Raw genomic sequence first — 18,158 nt, forward strand, 5'->3', positions numbered from 1 at the left:
ATCAAGAAAGGGTATTCTGTTTTTCCTTAGGGCATTTCAAGAATGCAAAAGTCTTACCAGCAGTGGCAAGAGACAGCCTTATTTCACAAAATTTTGTATCCCCCTTCCCACCTTACCTTCCATCTACCACACAGTCCCTGTGACCCTACCACACTGGTCCATGTAAGGACCATGTCCATGTCCTTTATATGCCAGTATTTAGCAACAAAATAGATTATCAACAGCAGTCTGGAACAGAGAACAAGACTTGAGTTATCAGCATTTCCTATGCTCCTAAGGGGCTTGTTACTACTTGTATTTGCCATGCTGGGCATGGTGGACAAAACCCACAGCCTCAGCCTTCCTGAATGTCCACAAAAAGCAGGACAATCTTTCTTTTCCCAATACCAGAGCGTACATTTAATTTCATTAAATTCCATTTACTTTCTGCCTGGACAAGTATTGCCCTGGACCTGAATAAGCAGAGTAACCAAGTTTCCAAGACTTGCCCCAGTCTGGAAGAAGTAGAGACAGATGCTTCTTTTGTCCATTAGGGAGGAAAAGAATATTGGATTTGGGGAGTTAAGGAGCTAGTAGAAAGCCATGTCTTGGCTTCTCATCCCAAAGACGAAGACTACATGAAGGATGGGCAAAGTCAAGAGAAGGTCTTCTGATCTTCCACAATAATTCTCCCTCAGTTTATCACTCCTTTCTTTCCCCAAAGAAGTTCTTACTAACACTGCGTAATCCCCATGAGCCATGCTATGATGAAAGGACAAATAAGGCTGTAAATATGAACACCAGATAACAAAATGCTATTGAGTATGTTTTATTACATGATGTTCTTTGTTCTTTGTGTTTATGGAAGTCAACTCTTTCTTAACCAAGGAATATTAAGTTTCTACTTAGTATAACAGTGGTCAGACTCTAATAATGTCAGAGTAACTAGTCAAAAATGAACATATGAAAACAATACATATTTCCCCTCATTACTAACAAGGTGGGAACTATGCAGACTTTTCTGTGCTCCTTTTCAGTAAAATGCTGATAGAATTAAGACTAAGCTTAGTACACAATTTAATATGAAATGTATTTAGTTGCATTTCTACTATAATTGATAGTTTAATATTTTAAATTATAAGGTTAAAACTCTGTGTTTGTAACTAATATATTCTAAGTTTGTGCCTCTGAGAGAAGGCATTTTGAGCATTTATTTTGATGACAAAACATGAATCATGTCGGGGGAAGTGGAGGGTAGTTATTTCCAAAATAAACATGCTGATTATTTAATAAAAGTGTAAAGAATACCCAGCTTCCTTCTCTTGTCCCTATATTATCATAAAATTGTCACATTGAAGAAGTCCCTCATTCAGATCTGTCTTCAATCAGCGAACAGGACTGCCTAGCTCTGGAAACATGTACAGTATCTCTGTCTCTAATTTTTAGCTGTCTTTGGTCTTGTTCTGGTAGGCAAGCTGTTGTTGGCTTTTCCCTTGTTCTGTTTTGATTTATTTCTTCTCACCTTAAATTTTAAACGTATGGCTACCTACACTGGACTACTTGTAGGTTGCAGCACTAAAAAATTATAATCCTAGAAAACTCTTGTATGAGGTCAACCTGTCCAGAAATTTATATATGCATGCAGAGGACATACTTAACATCTTTCTTTCTATAGCCTTAGTCAGTTGTCCACAGCAGCTCTAGTAACAAAAATATCTTAGAAGTCATAAATGCTTTAGTGCAGGGAGCCAAGATTGGTTCCAAAACATGTTGGAACCAGTCTCAGCCCCAGTGAATGCAGTCCTCAAATTTGTACTGAGGTAGAGGAGTATGATTTTTTAATGGTGACATGCAGGTAGCAACTGTCAGACTCCTTCAGAGCAACAGAGCTGCAGAGCCATCCTATAGAACCATGGATTTTCAAGGGTCCCTGTTGTGTGAAAGAGAGGGCTTCTGGAGAATTAGGACAATTACTTAAATGCCACAGTGTTTCATTTTTCAGAGATCCTTTGAGCTTGGCATATGTAATGGCCTATGAAAATTTTGTTCCCAGGAAGGCTGAATCAAAGTAGTTGTTTGGGATGTGTCATTTTTCGAAGTTTGCTTGTCAGAGTTTTTCATATGAGAATGGAGGCTCTTGTAATTTGGAATGCCTTCACCATTGTATTAATTGTATTGTCCTCTCCCAATTGCTCATAAAAGGAGTTATTACAATTCAAATAAATGACTGCAGTATTTAGAAGATGCAGCCTGATAAAAATCTGTCCTAAAATCTTCTATAGAAAATCACTGGAAAGGTAAATAGATTTTATGAACCAGATTAATTGTTTTGCTGTGCCTGCTTTGTACTGCTCTTATGAAGCAAGTCAACTTTAAACACTATGCAGCCAGATATTTAAATAGGCTTTGCTTCACCAGAATTGCTCAAATGGTGCAATATATCCTTATATAATCCTAATATATCCTAAATCTTTATTTCGTAAATATTTATTGTCACTTATGTATACATTTTGGCAGTTCATACATACATCATATACAACAGAATAGAGGGGAGCAGAATCTTTTCTTCACATATGGAGATTTTGCCACTAATTTAACTAGATGAAAAAGTGGGCTTTAAAATGCAACAGACAAGAGAAAACAAGCCCTTATAACTATGGAATTCAAGCTGACAAGGAATATCCACCTTTTCCTCTTTATCACCTCCAGTGATGATAACAAGAGAGCACAACAGGTATATTTCATGATTACTCCTCAATAGTAATCTTTAGAAAATCCAGATATATTGCTGGATATTGAATCTATTAATTACAAAAGTATAATTTTCATAATTATTCTGATTATATCATCCACTTGCCCTGTACCATTAGATAAGAAATGCAAATTCCAGAAACTTCATTACAATTTTTATTGCTCATCAGAAGCATTTCTTACACTCAGAATATTCAGTACAGAGACAAAACAGGGTGCTGAGTTGCTGAGTGCAATGAAGAGCAGTGGAATGCCAGAGTGCAAATACTGAATAAGATTGTTTATAAACAAACTACCTCATAATATTTTTTATTGCCATCAACTCCAACAAATCCAAGCATATCTTTTGAATTTGCTAGTATTCTTTTTTTGCACCCAACTGTTATTTTTTCAGTCACACTAGGGTCGTCTTTGTTATTTTGTATTTTGTATTTCCTTATTGCCATTTCAATAGAGATAGATACTGATAAGTGTGTAACAGATAACAGTTTCTGTACTAAAGACAAACACTAACAGTGACTGCAACAGGCATTGTATTTTGGTTAAGTTGCAGAATTCCAATTCCAGTCATTCGCACAAAGTACATATTCTATGTCTCTTAAAAGCCCAGTGTCTTGGAAAAACTTCAGACTCATGAACTACACTGGAGTCATTAGCCTGCTGGTGCAATTGGTCTGCAAAGGAACTACACTGAATTATACCAGATACAAATCTTTCCCATTTTTTGTTCCCAAAATATTTCTACATACAGCTTAAATTTTTAACCCTGTGCTCTTTTTGCCACGTTCTTAAACTGTGGACTGTTAAACAGCTTCTGCATCTCCTCAGAGATGCAAATCCCTAGCTCCAGTACAAATGAGGTTTGTAAATGCTTGAGGGCGGAATGTTCTACATAAACAGGAGATAGTGTCATTACTTAGCACTGTGGGACGCATTTCAAAAGCTGAAACACCCTTGCCTTCAAAAGCAGGAAAGTTTTTAAAGAAGTCTGAGGCTCATCGTCATCCTTGTTTGCAAAAACTGATAAACATTTGATCCACTGGAATTCAGTGTTCTTCAAAGCCATGCACACCGAAGCCTAGCCCCACTTCCAGTCCTTTGTTAAAGGTGTCCGGTTGGGATTGATACCTGCTCAGTCTATAAATCTGCATGTCAAAACATAGTCTATAGCTTGAATAGTAAGTATTTTCTTCCAAGCAAATCAATAAATGTCATAAAAAAATGACTGTTTAAACTCAATATGTATTCCTCAATATGTATTCTTATTAGTTGGCTAAAAACACAGATTATTTCTAAATTCTTTTCAGACTCTCTGTTTAACCAGTCTATGTTGCAATGCTTGGCCTGCAGCAGTTCTATTTTTAGCTCTAATGGAACAGTCTTAAATTGCTTATTTTCTGTTTACTAAAGTCATTGAGCTTGTAACCATGGCAACTGTGGCAAGTGCCACAGCTTAACTGTTTTATTAAATGGATTGAAGGTACAGCTGCAAAACTTGAAAGGCCAGCATGACAATTTTATACATAGCTCAAACTGCCATATATACCATATTATAGCAAGTACTACATTAAATATGAGGAGCCAGAATCTGATCTTGATTATAATGATATAAATCTTTACTATCTCTCTCCTCAATGGCAAAAAAAAAAAAAAATTATTCTTGTGTAACCCAGATCAGGATCTGTTTTTGTCAAATTGCACAGCCTGTCAAGTTTCAGTGATTACTGCATTTCAATGCATAAATTGCAGATGATGTACATTGAACCAGTCCCTAGTTATCATGGAAAGTCACTATCTCACAATTGAGTTTGCATGAAGCTTTTAGCACATTATTGTATTGTTTACAGCAATCACATTATTTTTGGAACAACTATGTTCTGTTAGGTTAATAGAAGGAATTAAATCAAAACTGATGACCTTGTCAAATGAAACTTCTTAAGAGTTATACTGGAAGAATTAACACAAAGAAATCTTTAAATCTGTAATTAGGCATTTGAACAAGAACGCCCTGAGTACCAGAGGTGTTGAGAAATTACACCTTCTGTTCATTTCAGTATAAGCTGGGTATGCTCCATATATATAAAAACTAGGGTAATTTTAAATTCATACTTCAAATTGTATATAACAGTTAAGTCAAATATTTCTCAAGATTATTGAAAATTATTATTGCAGTTTAGAAGTTTTTTGTGATAGAATATAAAACCCCATAGGATCAGATAACAACATTTTTAACACAAACCTAAACAACATTACACAGCCCCCAAAAGTTTGAGAGCTATAATAAGAATAGTGATATATTTACACCCATAAATATTTAATGCATGATTCATCCTGTTGTAATAGAACCAAAAGCTTGAAGAATGCTTGACATTTAGAAGAATGGGCTTCTGCTTTCTTCACTAGAGTTGTGCATTGCTACTTTTGGTGCTAAATGTCTCTGTATCACAAGTCTGTCTATATAGGTACTTCCAGTGAATAAAAAAACAAAAAGTAAAATTGACATTTTAAAGGAGAGATCTTTTGGAAGAGGTAATAATCTAATAAATTATTAAAAGATTTCTTTATTTCTATGGAAATGTTCCTGTTTAAATTAAAGAATATTGTATTTGATGTTCAATCATTAAATTCAAAGAACTATTCTTCACTATCTGTTGGTGTAACTGGAATTATTGGAGTGAAAAAATAATGAAGTTTCCTTTCATTTATTTATTTCTTTTTTTTTTTCCCTCCATCTGCAGGATCTACCTTCATTTGCAATACCCACATAATTCCAGTGAAAAATCAAGAGGGAGTAGCAATGATGTTTATTATTAACTTTGAGTATGTAACAGATGAAGAGAATGTAGCATCTCCTGAGAAGTGCAAGCCAATATTGCCATCCAAACTTGTAAATCGTAAGTTACTCATTGAAAGTTCTCTGCTTACCTCTACTCTTAGCTAGGAGAGTAATTAACCTGGGCAATAATGATACCACAGAAATTATGCAGTCCCCATTGCCTGACTCATTTAAGATAGAATTCAAAACTATAAGAAGTTAAAGGTAGCAAACCTGTTATAATGTTGGCAAGATAATCTGTCAGATCTTTGGTAGTACTAACAGCATGGATCTTGTGAGTATTGCTAGGAAGTATAAATTCATTAAAAGTAAAACATTTCACAGAAGTGCCTTGCCCTTGACAAAAATTGATTATGAACAGAAAACTGCAAAAAAAAGCATTATGATATAGCCCAAATATTTCACCTTAGCCTATTCAAAACTGAATATTCTTGTCTTCCTTTCCAAATAAAAAATAGTTGGTGGAAGGTTTGATTAAATTAGACTAGAAAACATAAAATGTGTAAAAAAAAAAAGTTAAAACATAATTTAATTAAAATCCTGATTTTATCAAATTGAAATATTTAGATTGGCTCGAAGGGAGTGGGGTTTTTTGGATATACAGGGAATGCTTTTGTTTTCATTCCACTCTGGAATGTAAGTATTGTCAAAATCAAAAAACTCTACACAAAACAAAAGTCCACTTCTTATACAGCTAGACTGTGTAGCTTTCTGTCCCACTATCTGCAGAACGTGTGCTCATTTGCTGACCTTCACTCTGTGCAGTAACAGCACATGATCCTTCTGCTTTGCATCTGCACTCATGTAATCTGCTCTTACTACAAGATTTCCCGGAACACATACCCATTTGTACAAGCTCTTAATAAAGCACACCATGCTCTAACAGTGAGCATTAACACTCTCCCCTGGCTGGCTCAGCAACAGTTGGAAAATAGCTTTTCACAGTGTAATAATCTTTAATGTTAATACGATAAAGGGACTTGGAACCTAAGTTTTCTGATTGTTAAATCAACACTTCAGCTTTTCCTGGATAGGAGACAAAGACCAGGACGATCTTCACTGCAAGAAGCGAGGGGAGCTTTCCCAATGTAAGCACTATGCACTACCTGAAGTGATGACATGCTGTATTATTTTTTCTGCTAGGTATGTTGAGAAGATTGTAAGGAACAGGCCTGTAGCTATGCATATAACAGCATTACCAGCTGTACATATAACAGCTTCTGATGAAAGCAGTCTTTGCCATTCTTCATAATCTACACTTTCTGCACTGTATCTTCTGGACAAAATGCATAGGCTCTCACTCAAAGCTCTGTGACTATCAAAAAATACATAAACAAGAAGTCCCCCCATAATATTGCCAAATCATTCACATTTTTAAAAGGTTGAAATTTATTTCTATAACTAATTGGGATACTAAAAAATACTGTTTTCACTAAGCATGGAGAAAGACCTCTGACTGGGTCACTCTGGATGGGCCAAATTCTTTCCACTTATATATATGTATAACACTACAATGACAGTAGATATAAGACTGTGGAAAGGAAAACTCCCATTACTGGAAACTACCAGTCTGAAAATAATTATTGTTCACAAAATATCACATGTTTTTAAAAGAGCCTTTGTAAATTTTCTTTACAATACATATTTAAAATCTTGTGCTTTTATACTTCCTTTTCATATTCTGTTTTGTGAGGTTTTTGTAAAATAACCATTACAGCAGTATTTTTCATTTTTCTTGAGATATCAGGAAAATACTTTTCTTTTTCTAGTAATGTTATGGTAAAAATGCCATTAGGGGGTATCAGAAAAAATAATAAAATTGCATCAGAAAAAAAATTATAAAAATTATATCAAGTAAACCCTACTCATATTCTGTTTCTATTTAGGATGCCATGATTTTGTGAATTTTGAACAATTCCTGGTTTTAAAAAACAATTTTATAACATAAATAAAATTATTCAGCTGGTCCATGCTTAATGTGGTTTAATGGACAAAATAGAAGGTAAAACACCAATGGGGGGAGAGGGGGAAAGAGATTCATGTCCTGAAAAAGAGCTTTTTGATCTGCTATCTGTGATACATCACTGTACATTTTCATGTGTTGTCACTGGCCGTATTTTAAAGTGAAAAGCCACTAAAGAGGACATCCACAAAAAAGCATAGTCAAAACATCCTTCTCTTGTTTTATGGTATTTAAGCCTGACATACACAGGGGATCTTCTTGCTAGGAGTTCTTGAAAAATGAATAGGTGGGGCTTCAAGCTCAGTACATAATAGAGAAAGATCAAGGTCCAAAAGGAGGCAAAGAAAGGTGACTCGAACCATTCTGCTAGTGGGTACAGCTACATGCCAGAAACTGGCAGAAACTAGAGCAGGCACACGGCTGCTCTTACTCCTACCTAGATGCTTGTGGTTTCAGAGCAGACTGTTATGTGGGCAGGATGGGAAGAATGGTGATACAAAATATGGTACATAGCCAAAAATTCCTCTTGGCAGAGAGGATTCTCAAGAAAGAGGCCAACCTGTGCAAAACATCCAGAAATAACTGCAAGATATTGTGTACGGTCCAGTGGTGGATTTGAATTAAAAAAAAACGAACAAAAGCCTTGAAGTTTAGAAAAGGCAGAGAGAGACCAATAAGCAACAAAAGAAGTCACAAAAAATGTAGATTCTTTACCAGTAAAAAAGTCATGTTCCCGCCATAAGAAAGGCAAACAGCAGATTCTCTGGGAGGAGCTTAGTTTTTCATCGTCTTACTGTATTTAGAACATACATCAACAGGTAAAGCAGGTGGTCTGTTTTCATTGGGTCACACACAAGATGGACAGTAATGGGCACTGGTTCAGAAAAAAGAAAAAAAAAGCAAAGAAATAAAATCTCTTCAAATCCAGCAACCAATTTAGAGAATAAAAATAGAGAAGGAACCAGCCATATAACAAGTGCAATACATGTCTGACAAACAACCAAGATAAGCAACAGCTAACAACAAAAGACAAAAGATTTCAGATTGCATTAACATCTACTACCCGGAAGTACACAGATCATGAGAGATTTTTTTCCAGAGCTCCTTAGATTGAGTTTTCTCATATTAGAATGTCTTTTCAACATGAGAGCAAATAAAAATGACTAAGTCAGGTTGCAGGAGAGAAAAACTAAAAGTGAATAGGAAACAAAAAGATTACAGTTATTTTCCTGACCCTAGAAAATAAGATAACTCTTCCATATTATCATTCTTCCTCTAATAGATTTATTAAGAGTTGACATAAAATTTATCAAGTGTAACTTTGAAAAACCTTTCCTTTTTCTAAAAGCATTTATCCTGCTAGCTACAGCCAACAGTTTTGAACAAGACCGCTTACCACAGTGCTCCTCATGACTGAAATCTAACACAATGTAAGAAAAAAGCATTTCATGCCATACACACCGTGCATTCTGTTTTCAAAGGCTCTAACAGAAAAGAGGGATTCCAATCTGTTAAAGAGCTGAAGGCCCTCTGAACAAATTAAAGACCTGTGGAAGGCAAATGACATTTTCTAGGTTGAGCTCAGAGACTACATTTAGTTTTGCATAGGCAGAAAATTAGAAATTTACCAGCTGAATACTGACAGATATTTCAAACAGTGTTTATAGCACTTTGGGACAGGGATCCTGTCTTTTGTTATGTGCCATTACAATGGGTAACACAGCTAGGTTCTGATTCAGCACTGGGCTTGGCATATTATGATAATAATAGATTATTAAAAAAAAAAAATACGGTATGTTGCCAGGAGTTTGATGACCACATTTGAGTATAAATAGAATTCTTTCTAGTCTGGTGCTCAAGAGCTTCTATCTCATATGCAGCAAAAAGCTGAATAGGCAGTAATGTGAAAAGTGAAGATACTGGCTTCACAATAGCAGTGTAAAAATCCTTTCAGCTGATCCTTTTGTTCCCTTTATTCTTCCTTGCAAGAATTTATCATCAGTTCTTTATGGCAGTCTGACCGGTGTTTGTATAATCATAGCTAAATTTTGGAAAATCCTAGCATGCACCAAATCTGTAAAGAACTACTAAATCACAGCCAACTGATTTTTCACTCTTTTCTGTTTCATTGCTTTTGTGTTTTGCCACAATTCTATTTTTCAATATATGCTATTTCACTAGTAAAACAAAGGAATTCTTTGTTCTTATATAACTCTTTCCTTTTGGGGAAAAAAAAATTCCCAAAACATTTTTCATATCTTTTTGTTTAAACTCCTAACCAAATTTATTTAATAGTGTATGTGTCCCATCTTTATATTTAGAGAGGTGAGGAAATTTCTTCTGTAGGCAGTTATTCCACAACTAACATCCTCTTCTCCAGTGAGGATGTATTTGTACAATGTCCAGTCAAAGTGAGACTTACAGAAACTAATTTCTGCTATAGATGTCCATTCATCATCCAATCACTCTTTCTAAATTTTGTCTTATTTCCAAATATAGGAATTCTATTAATTCTTACTTCAAGTCTGTTCTAATAAGTTTGTTTGCTTTTTGCATTGCCTTTTCTTAGATCATGTAAATGTTTTATAATTCCAGAAATTGACTTCTGTATCCAAAGACAAAAACACTTAATAACTTTACCCCACCTCACTTTATCTGTGAAATGCTTAAAGACATAAATACCTGCTTTTTAAGTGAAAGGATATTTGTTTAGCATACTAAAGTGTTAAGATTGAAAGCTTTGAGCTACATAAGCCCTAAAAATGGATTTTACTCATACTATAACTTTTCTTATGGACTGTTCTCCGTCACATGTGGTAAGACACTATTTGCTTGATTGTTACTGTGACAATACAAAATTATTCCCAAAAGTGTTGTTCATAAATTTTCATGAATCCAATCATTTGCCAAAGTTGTATAAAATTTTCAACTCCAACTGAAATAATGAATAAATAATGGATGTTTAGCAAGACACTTTTAGAAAAAGATAACTCCTTCCTGTTAGACTCACTGTAAAAGAAAAAAAAGAGCTTTCCGTAATTTTCTACAATGAGCTAAATTAAGAAGAGATGTGATTTTATACAGTTTATAGTTTAGCAAAATAACTCTGTGAACACTACTAAATTATCATTTAAATTTGTCTACTAGTAATAGTTGTTAACCAAAATAAGATGAGATAAGAATTCCTGTACAGTATGTTGTACAGACTTCATTAAACTTGTTATTATAAAGTGTTAAGCTACTGTAACTTCTGTATATAAATATGGCTTTTAAATGATCTGTTGAAGAAAGGGAATGTAAGTGACCAATTTCATTGCCAAATCTGTCAAACATTCCCATCTGGCATGTTCATCCACTCCACTAATTTGATGAGGAATTTTTACAGAAGTTTACAGAACTAGTGACATAGATTAATATTTGCTCCTGGCACCTGATTTTGTTCTTCAAAGCTCTAAAATACTTTGCATCTGTAAAGCTAGTAACTGCAAAACATCAAAATCAGTCATGACAGAGATTGAACACAGAGAAAATCAGCAGCCATTTCACACTGAAAGTAAGTCATAGATTTGAGGATACTGACTTCAATATGAAGAATGTAGCTATAATTTTTCTACTCAGAGTAGACCATTTGTGGGATTGTAATGTACACACATGCACAAGAGGAGAAAAACCTCTTGGAACTTTAATTCTGAGTTGTCTTCATTGTCTGCCCCACCTAGAGCATGCTGCTTTTTTATTGACCTATATGTGCTTTTTCTAACATTTACTCCAGTCCTGTCTAAAGCAAAACTCCTATTAATATGTAGGCTAAAATAGCTAAAGTCAGATGAGGTAACTTTATTACAAGTTTTATTCATTTAACTTCAAAACGTTTTGACTAGCTAGAAGTACTAACCTATAAGCTTATACTGGTTCCCAAACTCAGTGTTCATTACCTCATGGGAGAAAGCCAAGAAAGTTATTTGATTAAGCATATAATTGCATTCTGCTGAAGAGGGATATTTGAGGATTGTATTATAATTTTATCACTTCAGAATCTATAAGCCTATTAAAGACACCCTGGAATAATTTCTTGGGTTCCTTCCTCTAAAGGAAATGAGAGGACCAGTTTTACATTCAGTAAATGCATACTTTTTGGAAAAGATTCAAACAAAATGAACAGACTAATAATATTCTTAAAACGGCTAAAACCATAATCAGAAAGCCTTTCAAGCAAGGAGATTCTTGAAGGTGCTTACACTTCACTGTTTGCCTCTATCCTAGTTCTAGCAGGGGAGTTACATCTCAGGAGTAGAGATCACTGCATCCACTACAGTTGCAAATAAAACAACCACAAATGAAATTCAAATCAGGCCTTTCCTTTAAGTCAAAGAGTTAACTCAAAAAACGGTATTTGTTTTCCTCTGGGCAGACCGCTTTGCTATACAAGTAAGCATAGTAGTTTAGGGAGAGGCAAGCATATTTTTTTTTTCTAAACATAACTGGACAACAACATTGTTATGAAATATTGTATACTGTTTGATGCATACAAGTTTGCCCCATAGAACATGGCATGTATAAGCAATAGCAACCCCCTGACTTTGCCCAAAATGTGATGAGAAATTTGTCTAAGGTCTTATTTTTACCTGCACCACTGGGAGCAAATTCATCATAAGTGAGGAGTCATCAAGAAAAATTGTGTTCAGGCGAACAAAGGTTTCTATCTAGCCAACCAGCAGCACAGTTTTGACAACCCCAGTGTCAATATGTGTATTTGTCTGCAAGGTAAATTACATGTGAATGTTAGGTAAACTGAGACAGTGTTGAACTCTTAGCAAAGGAATATAGCCAAACAGCAATCACCAGTCAAATACAGAAGAACCTCTGGTACTTTTAGCTTCAGTGCTCCACAAATACCTAACTGCCTAATTAACAGAACAGCCTTTAAGATAAATAAATTCTATTAGTCTTCTTTTACAGACAGAGAAGTACAAGTGGGGTGGCTATATTTCTGTTTCCTCATGACGGTTACTGTTGAGGCTCAGATTAGAAAGGAAGCCTCCCTGGATTCTAGCCATTGTAATTAGCTGTTTGCATTACAGCCTCTCCCAGCTAGGATCACAGAGCTATTGTGCTGTATCTTGTACAAACATTCAATGAAAAAAAAAAAAGGCAATCTCTGCTTAAAGAGATTACAAACCAAAAAGAGGGAATGACACAGCTTTCAGTAGCTTTCAGTGGAGGTGACTTGTGCACACTGGACAGGAAAAGGAACACAAGCTGACAATACTCTGGCTACGTAGACACCCTGCAATTTTTCCTTTTGCTATTTAAATAAATACATAGTAAGTATGAGAAGTGAGTATGAAAAGGATTCTTGGGTTGAACTAGACCCAGGGGGTTTCTTCCAGTCATATATTTTTATTCATTTTTAACAGGTCTCCTATCTATTTGTTCTTTCCAGGACATTTAAAACAGGGGGGTTCTGTGAGGTAACTTGAAAGCTAGGATAATGATTTTGCAGAGCCATCCCACATTATAATACAATCCCTCAGAAAAGTATAAAGGCAGTGAGTTTTGCATCATTCTGACACGGAGGAGAAAGACATATGTCTATTATGCGTAATAAAAACTAGCACAGAGAACTTAACACATCTGTGCACTTGTTAAATTGGATTAGAGATTTTAACCTTGAAGAGGGAGAAATCAAAACTATCAGGGTATCTCAAGCTTAGACAAAGAGGACTACTAGATAGCAGAAAAAAAATATTTAGATGGATTTGAGAAGCTTTCAGATAGACACTGGTCATAAGGAATATGTTTTGTTATTTATATTATTCAACATGGAGTAGACATAATTTGAAGGTAAGCAAACAAAATAGGTCTATGGATAAAAATAAGGGGATTTACCACCACTGTGTACAGACATAGAATCCTATCACTATTGCTTGACTACATTAAGGACCATAGCACCCAGGCAAGTTGAGCATTTCAAAGACCTGAAAGCAACTGGCAAAGACACATAGTCTGAGGAGTTCTTGCCATGAAGACATGAAATAAGTGAGCCCTATCAGGAATATAAAACTCCTCTATGGTCATACACCAAGCCAGTGTCAGTGAATGAAGTCTGTTCTTCCTAAGAAGATTATGAATTCTTCAACTTTTCAATAAGTTTCTTCCAACCAAAATCATTTCCTAGCAAAGAAATGATAACTAAGAGATTAGAAGATGTTCCATTTCATGAGAAATAGCACGTTAGTCTGGATACATCTACTTCAGTTTTTTGTCTGAAACATTAGCCAACTCTAAAACTTGGTAATTGGAAACATATATTGATCTATGTGACAAACTTAGTAATTATCAAAGTACTTCTTAATGGAATAGTTCTTAAATTTTCCAAATAATAAGGCAATGTACTTTTAGAACAATTCTTCTGCAGATTACATATATTGTATATGAATTCAAGCTACCTGAATTTGCTTCTAAAATGTGTGGAAATTTGATATTCTACCTTCTCTTCTTAATAGTCTGTTTATTTTTTGAATCTGATTCTTTTTAAGCTAAAGCTTTTTGTAAATCTAGTTTAATTGCATTTCAGATGGTAACAACCTTTCGAGTGGCTCTTCTTCAGGTAAATCTATCTTCTAAAATTCTATCTACTAAAGTCCTTTTATTGCTTTGTTCTGGTTCTATTATTTCAAGATCTCATTACATTTTATATAATTCTAGAAGACTGCAAGTCAAAATACGGCTCTTGCTCCCACTCTGAATACTTATTTCTGCAAAACTATAGATATAACAGCTAAACTATTAAATTTAGTATAATTATATGACTTATAAAATCCAAATGTAGTGATACTTTTCAGCTTATTATCACTGAAAGTTCTTGTATGCAGAGCATAAAAAAATTTTAATCAATATATGAGACAAAGTATACTGCGGAATTTGGTACCGGTATATAAATTCAGTGTTAAAACATAAAGAGAACTTCTTCAGGCTTCCTGTCTCAGACAAAAGCAACATTTTTTATTCTATGAAGTCTGGAAACCCAGGTAATGAAGGGTTGAGAATTTCTTGAGAGCTTGATTTAATAGATGGAATGAATTCTTTTTTCCAGCTATCAAAAAGCCCACCATATTCTCAGCAAGACAGCAAAATATTGTGCTAGTTGATGAATTCTTTGCATATATTTGTTGTGATGCTTGCTATTTTATTTCATTGCAGTTATTTACCTTTTTTCTTCTTTTCCACTTCTAATTATATCTAAGAAATAAAAATGCAAGAAGTAAAATCTCTTTCTGAGAAGACCAAAAATTCTTTTTTCATATGGCTTTTTCACAAAAACACTGTAACTCCTATAATCTTAACATAATGAATAAGGTCTAATAAAATGACATCTCTGTCAACAAATGGGAAGAAAACCAGACAGGTAAATATACAGGTTCATATTAACATCCAAGGATATAACCATTCTGTCTTTTGAGGGAGACTCTGAGAACATTGTTCAGACTAAATTCAGTGGTCAACCACACACAGCATAGCCCTACATGTAACCAGAGACTTCATTCCCTTCCTTTCATGTTTTGACAGTCTACCTTAGAGGCCTATGTGTAGACAGGAGGATCTGGAACCATATTATTCTCTTAGCCATTCTCAGTAGTATCTTTTAGGAGAAGTATAGCCTGAAGACAAAAATGTGCCATTACTAGCAGAGATAAAACAACTTTCTCACTTACAAGGGAACATAAAGATGAATGGTGTTGCTGATACTGATAGAACTCAAGTGCAACCTTAAATTATAGAGAAAACTAGAAGAACAACTGATGTGCCAAAATTAAAGTAGACCAGACCAGAGGATAAAAAAAAAAAAGTGTGTATGCAGTATCTGAGAATTATAAATTTAAGCTTCTAAAGTTAATAATTGGATATGCCTTCCTTTTTCTGCCTGAAAAGAAGTGAAGATTATTTAATGAGCAGAGCAAGAAATGATCCACTTATGTATGCTTCTCTACATTTGGGGGAAAAGAAATGAAAAAAACCGTAATTGGCTCTTGCTGTAATTTTCTGTCCTAAGGCCTGCTGAGCCCCAACCAAAAATAAGGCGTCACATGCCTCAGTGTTTGCATAGAGTACATTCAAATATTTTCTGCTATTTTAGACTGTCAATGTTTAAGGATTCTTTTTCTCAAAAACAATTGTTTCCTTCAGTCTCTTGCATGAGCTGTTAGATGGTATTTCCAAGCCTTTGAGCAGCAATTCAATAATTGTCTGTGTCTATACTTCTGATAACCTAGATCCTGAAAATTCCTTGATAGTAGGCATTCAATTATCAGAAAATTCTTCAGCAAAGAGCTGACTTGTGGTCCTTTTGTGAAAGTAATTTTGCTTATTGTTTGGGGAAGTTTCAGAACAATAGTATTGTTGAATTAACCCATGCTCTGGAGGATATTCTGTCATAATCAACCTACCTTACCCACCCTTGTCAAGGAAATCTCTCTCCATTTAGAATAGGACGAACTTTGTGGATATGTATGTTGTATTCTTTAGTCTTATAGACTGAAAAGGTAACATATGTTTCATATTATAGCCACACCAGTCATCCACTATGATAAAACTATCCAAGACTTGATTTTCTTCAACACTCGACCACAGTTAGCAGGTTGTACCAGAACATGGGCAGCTCAGAGTTTGGTTTAGCTCTCAGCCTAGGACAGGTAGTACGTCATACCAGGAAACAGTTCTGACAGTTTGTACACGTCACTTAATTCATATTGTGCAAATTTTTTGTGCATTTGAGCTCCTTTGATTTGATTTTGGAAAGTCTAAATCTAGAGAAGGTGAGAGTCTAACAGATTAAATCTAGCTCCCAGCTAGCGAGCCGGAGACCAGCTACCACTACTTTTCCCTTTGGCTGACTTATCTGAATGCAGCTTCAGATACCGGTTTCTGGATAACTATTTCTCTGCATCAGCATGAAAGTAACAATGCTACTAGAGATGCCACAAAAACTGGCTGAGCAATTCTTTGAGGAGCCATCATGACCTTCCAGTTGCTGTCTGTTGGGGCTATCCTTCTGCAGTGCTCAGGACAGGAAACCAGGAATCCCATGTGCATTGACTTGGGCTAAACAGACTTTGGGATAGCACATAGCATCTACCAGTAATCCTAAAACTACTAAAGAAATTGCAGTGAAAGTAAAGGTTTCTTACTTGTAGGCATTTCTCTGACTTTGCCACTGTATCTAGTATGTAAGTATACATTTTCATCAGTAGAAGTTTGAGGAGTACCTTCACTGTAGCAAGGCAATATTCAGGCCAAATATCATTTCCCTTCCTTGTTACAGAATGCTTGCACAGAGCAGATAGGGGAATTACTCACCACACAAGTGTATTGGGTTACTAAAGTAATCCTTTTTCAGGTACGGTTTTGCTGGAATACCCCATTTCCAAAATGAGATTTGTACTGATGGGGCAGGAAATTTGCAACCATGATCGTAACTGTTAATAAGGTCTTTTGGGAACCAATTTTCATTCTTCTTTTTTTTCCCCCACTATAAAAGTCTGTATGATGGTGTTTAGTGTTTAAGCAATTTTCCATTAATGTTAACATTTCCCATTTCAATACTTACAGAAAAGCAAGGCTATTAATTTTTCTTACCAAGATAGGTTTTCCCCTATACTTTTTTCACAAAACTATTAACCAAAACATTTTCTTTCCATGAATTCTAAATATCTTCTCTTCTGATCTCCCAAAATGTGAGACAGAATTTAAAAAGGCTTTCAGAAGGCAAGAAAAGTCGATTTGAATTTGGGACTTTGGAGATAACTACATCTGCGAACAGTTTATATGCAGTGTATTTTCAGACTGAGTTCTACTATTCAGAAGTTCTAGTGGTTAGCTGAGATGGCACAGAGAATAAATGTAACCAACAGATTAACTCATTTGCAAATTACTTATTCAGTGAAGCAAGGTTTGAAAGGAGGAGGTGGAATGTAAGCCTGGAATTGTGACTCAGACTCAACTGCTTTCCTCAATTGCTCTTAGCAAGCCCCAATTATACAAATCTCTGACTCAGCATTAAGAACTTGGCAATCTAGTCTTCAACAAAACATAAGGTTTTTAACGTAACATTATCTGTATATTTATAGTAAATAGCTAGTTGCATCTCAAAAATGTTTTAGTATTGTAAGACAAGCTAAATCCTCTCTGACATCACACCTACACAAAGCAGGGGTTGTCCACTTTCAAACAAAAGATTTTACCCCATAAACAGTATGCCAGCAAAGCTTCCACTGACCCTTCTAGTCTATACTGGGACAGCAGGCCTGGGGCGATGAATTTTGCTTCATGACAAATTGTATTATTACTGAGCTGAGCAAGGAAGTGTAATGTAAACTAGACAAATTCTGAATGGGCCTCCTGATAGCTTTAGCTACAGTGCTGCAGGAGAGAGCTGAATGTCCAACACATCATGTAACTCATTATCTGTACACTGAAGAAGAATAACAATACTCGTCCTATAAAGAATATTCAAATGAAAAGCAGGAAATAAGGATTTTAACTTTGAGACCATTTATTACAGTTTGTAGAAGAATAGGAAAAAGCTACTCATTTAAGTTAAGTTTTCTATTTCATGCCCAAGAGTCTTAG

The 18,158-nt window shown here is 35.1% G+C and overlaps 1 protein-coding gene across 5 annotated transcripts in view; it reads left to right on the forward strand.

Annotated features, from left to right (window-relative positions):
- The window catches only part of KCNH7 (potassium voltage-gated channel subfamily H member 7), a 243,408-nt gene that overhangs the window by 139,271 nt on the left and 85,979 nt on the right, over positions 1–18,158 (forward strand). For 4 of the 5 annotated variants that reach the window (XM_030017161.1, XM_030017163.1, XM_030017162.1 and 1 more), the window contains exons 3-4: positions 5,469–5,624; positions 14,107–14,139. In XM_030017161.1, the coding sequence (XP_029873021.1) occupies positions 5,469–5,624; positions 14,107–14,139 (189 nt within the window). The remainder of the gene's footprint in view (positions 1–5,468; positions 5,625–14,106; positions 14,140–18,158) is intronic. The other variant, XM_030017167.1, reaches the window with a different exon arrangement.

This window comes from Aquila chrysaetos, chromosome 6 (assembly GCF_900496995.4).
Source record: "Aquila chrysaetos chrysaetos chromosome 6, bAquChr1.4, whole genome shotgun sequence".
Classification (NCBI taxonomy): Eukaryota; Metazoa; Chordata; class Aves; order Accipitriformes; family Accipitridae; genus Aquila; species Aquila chrysaetos.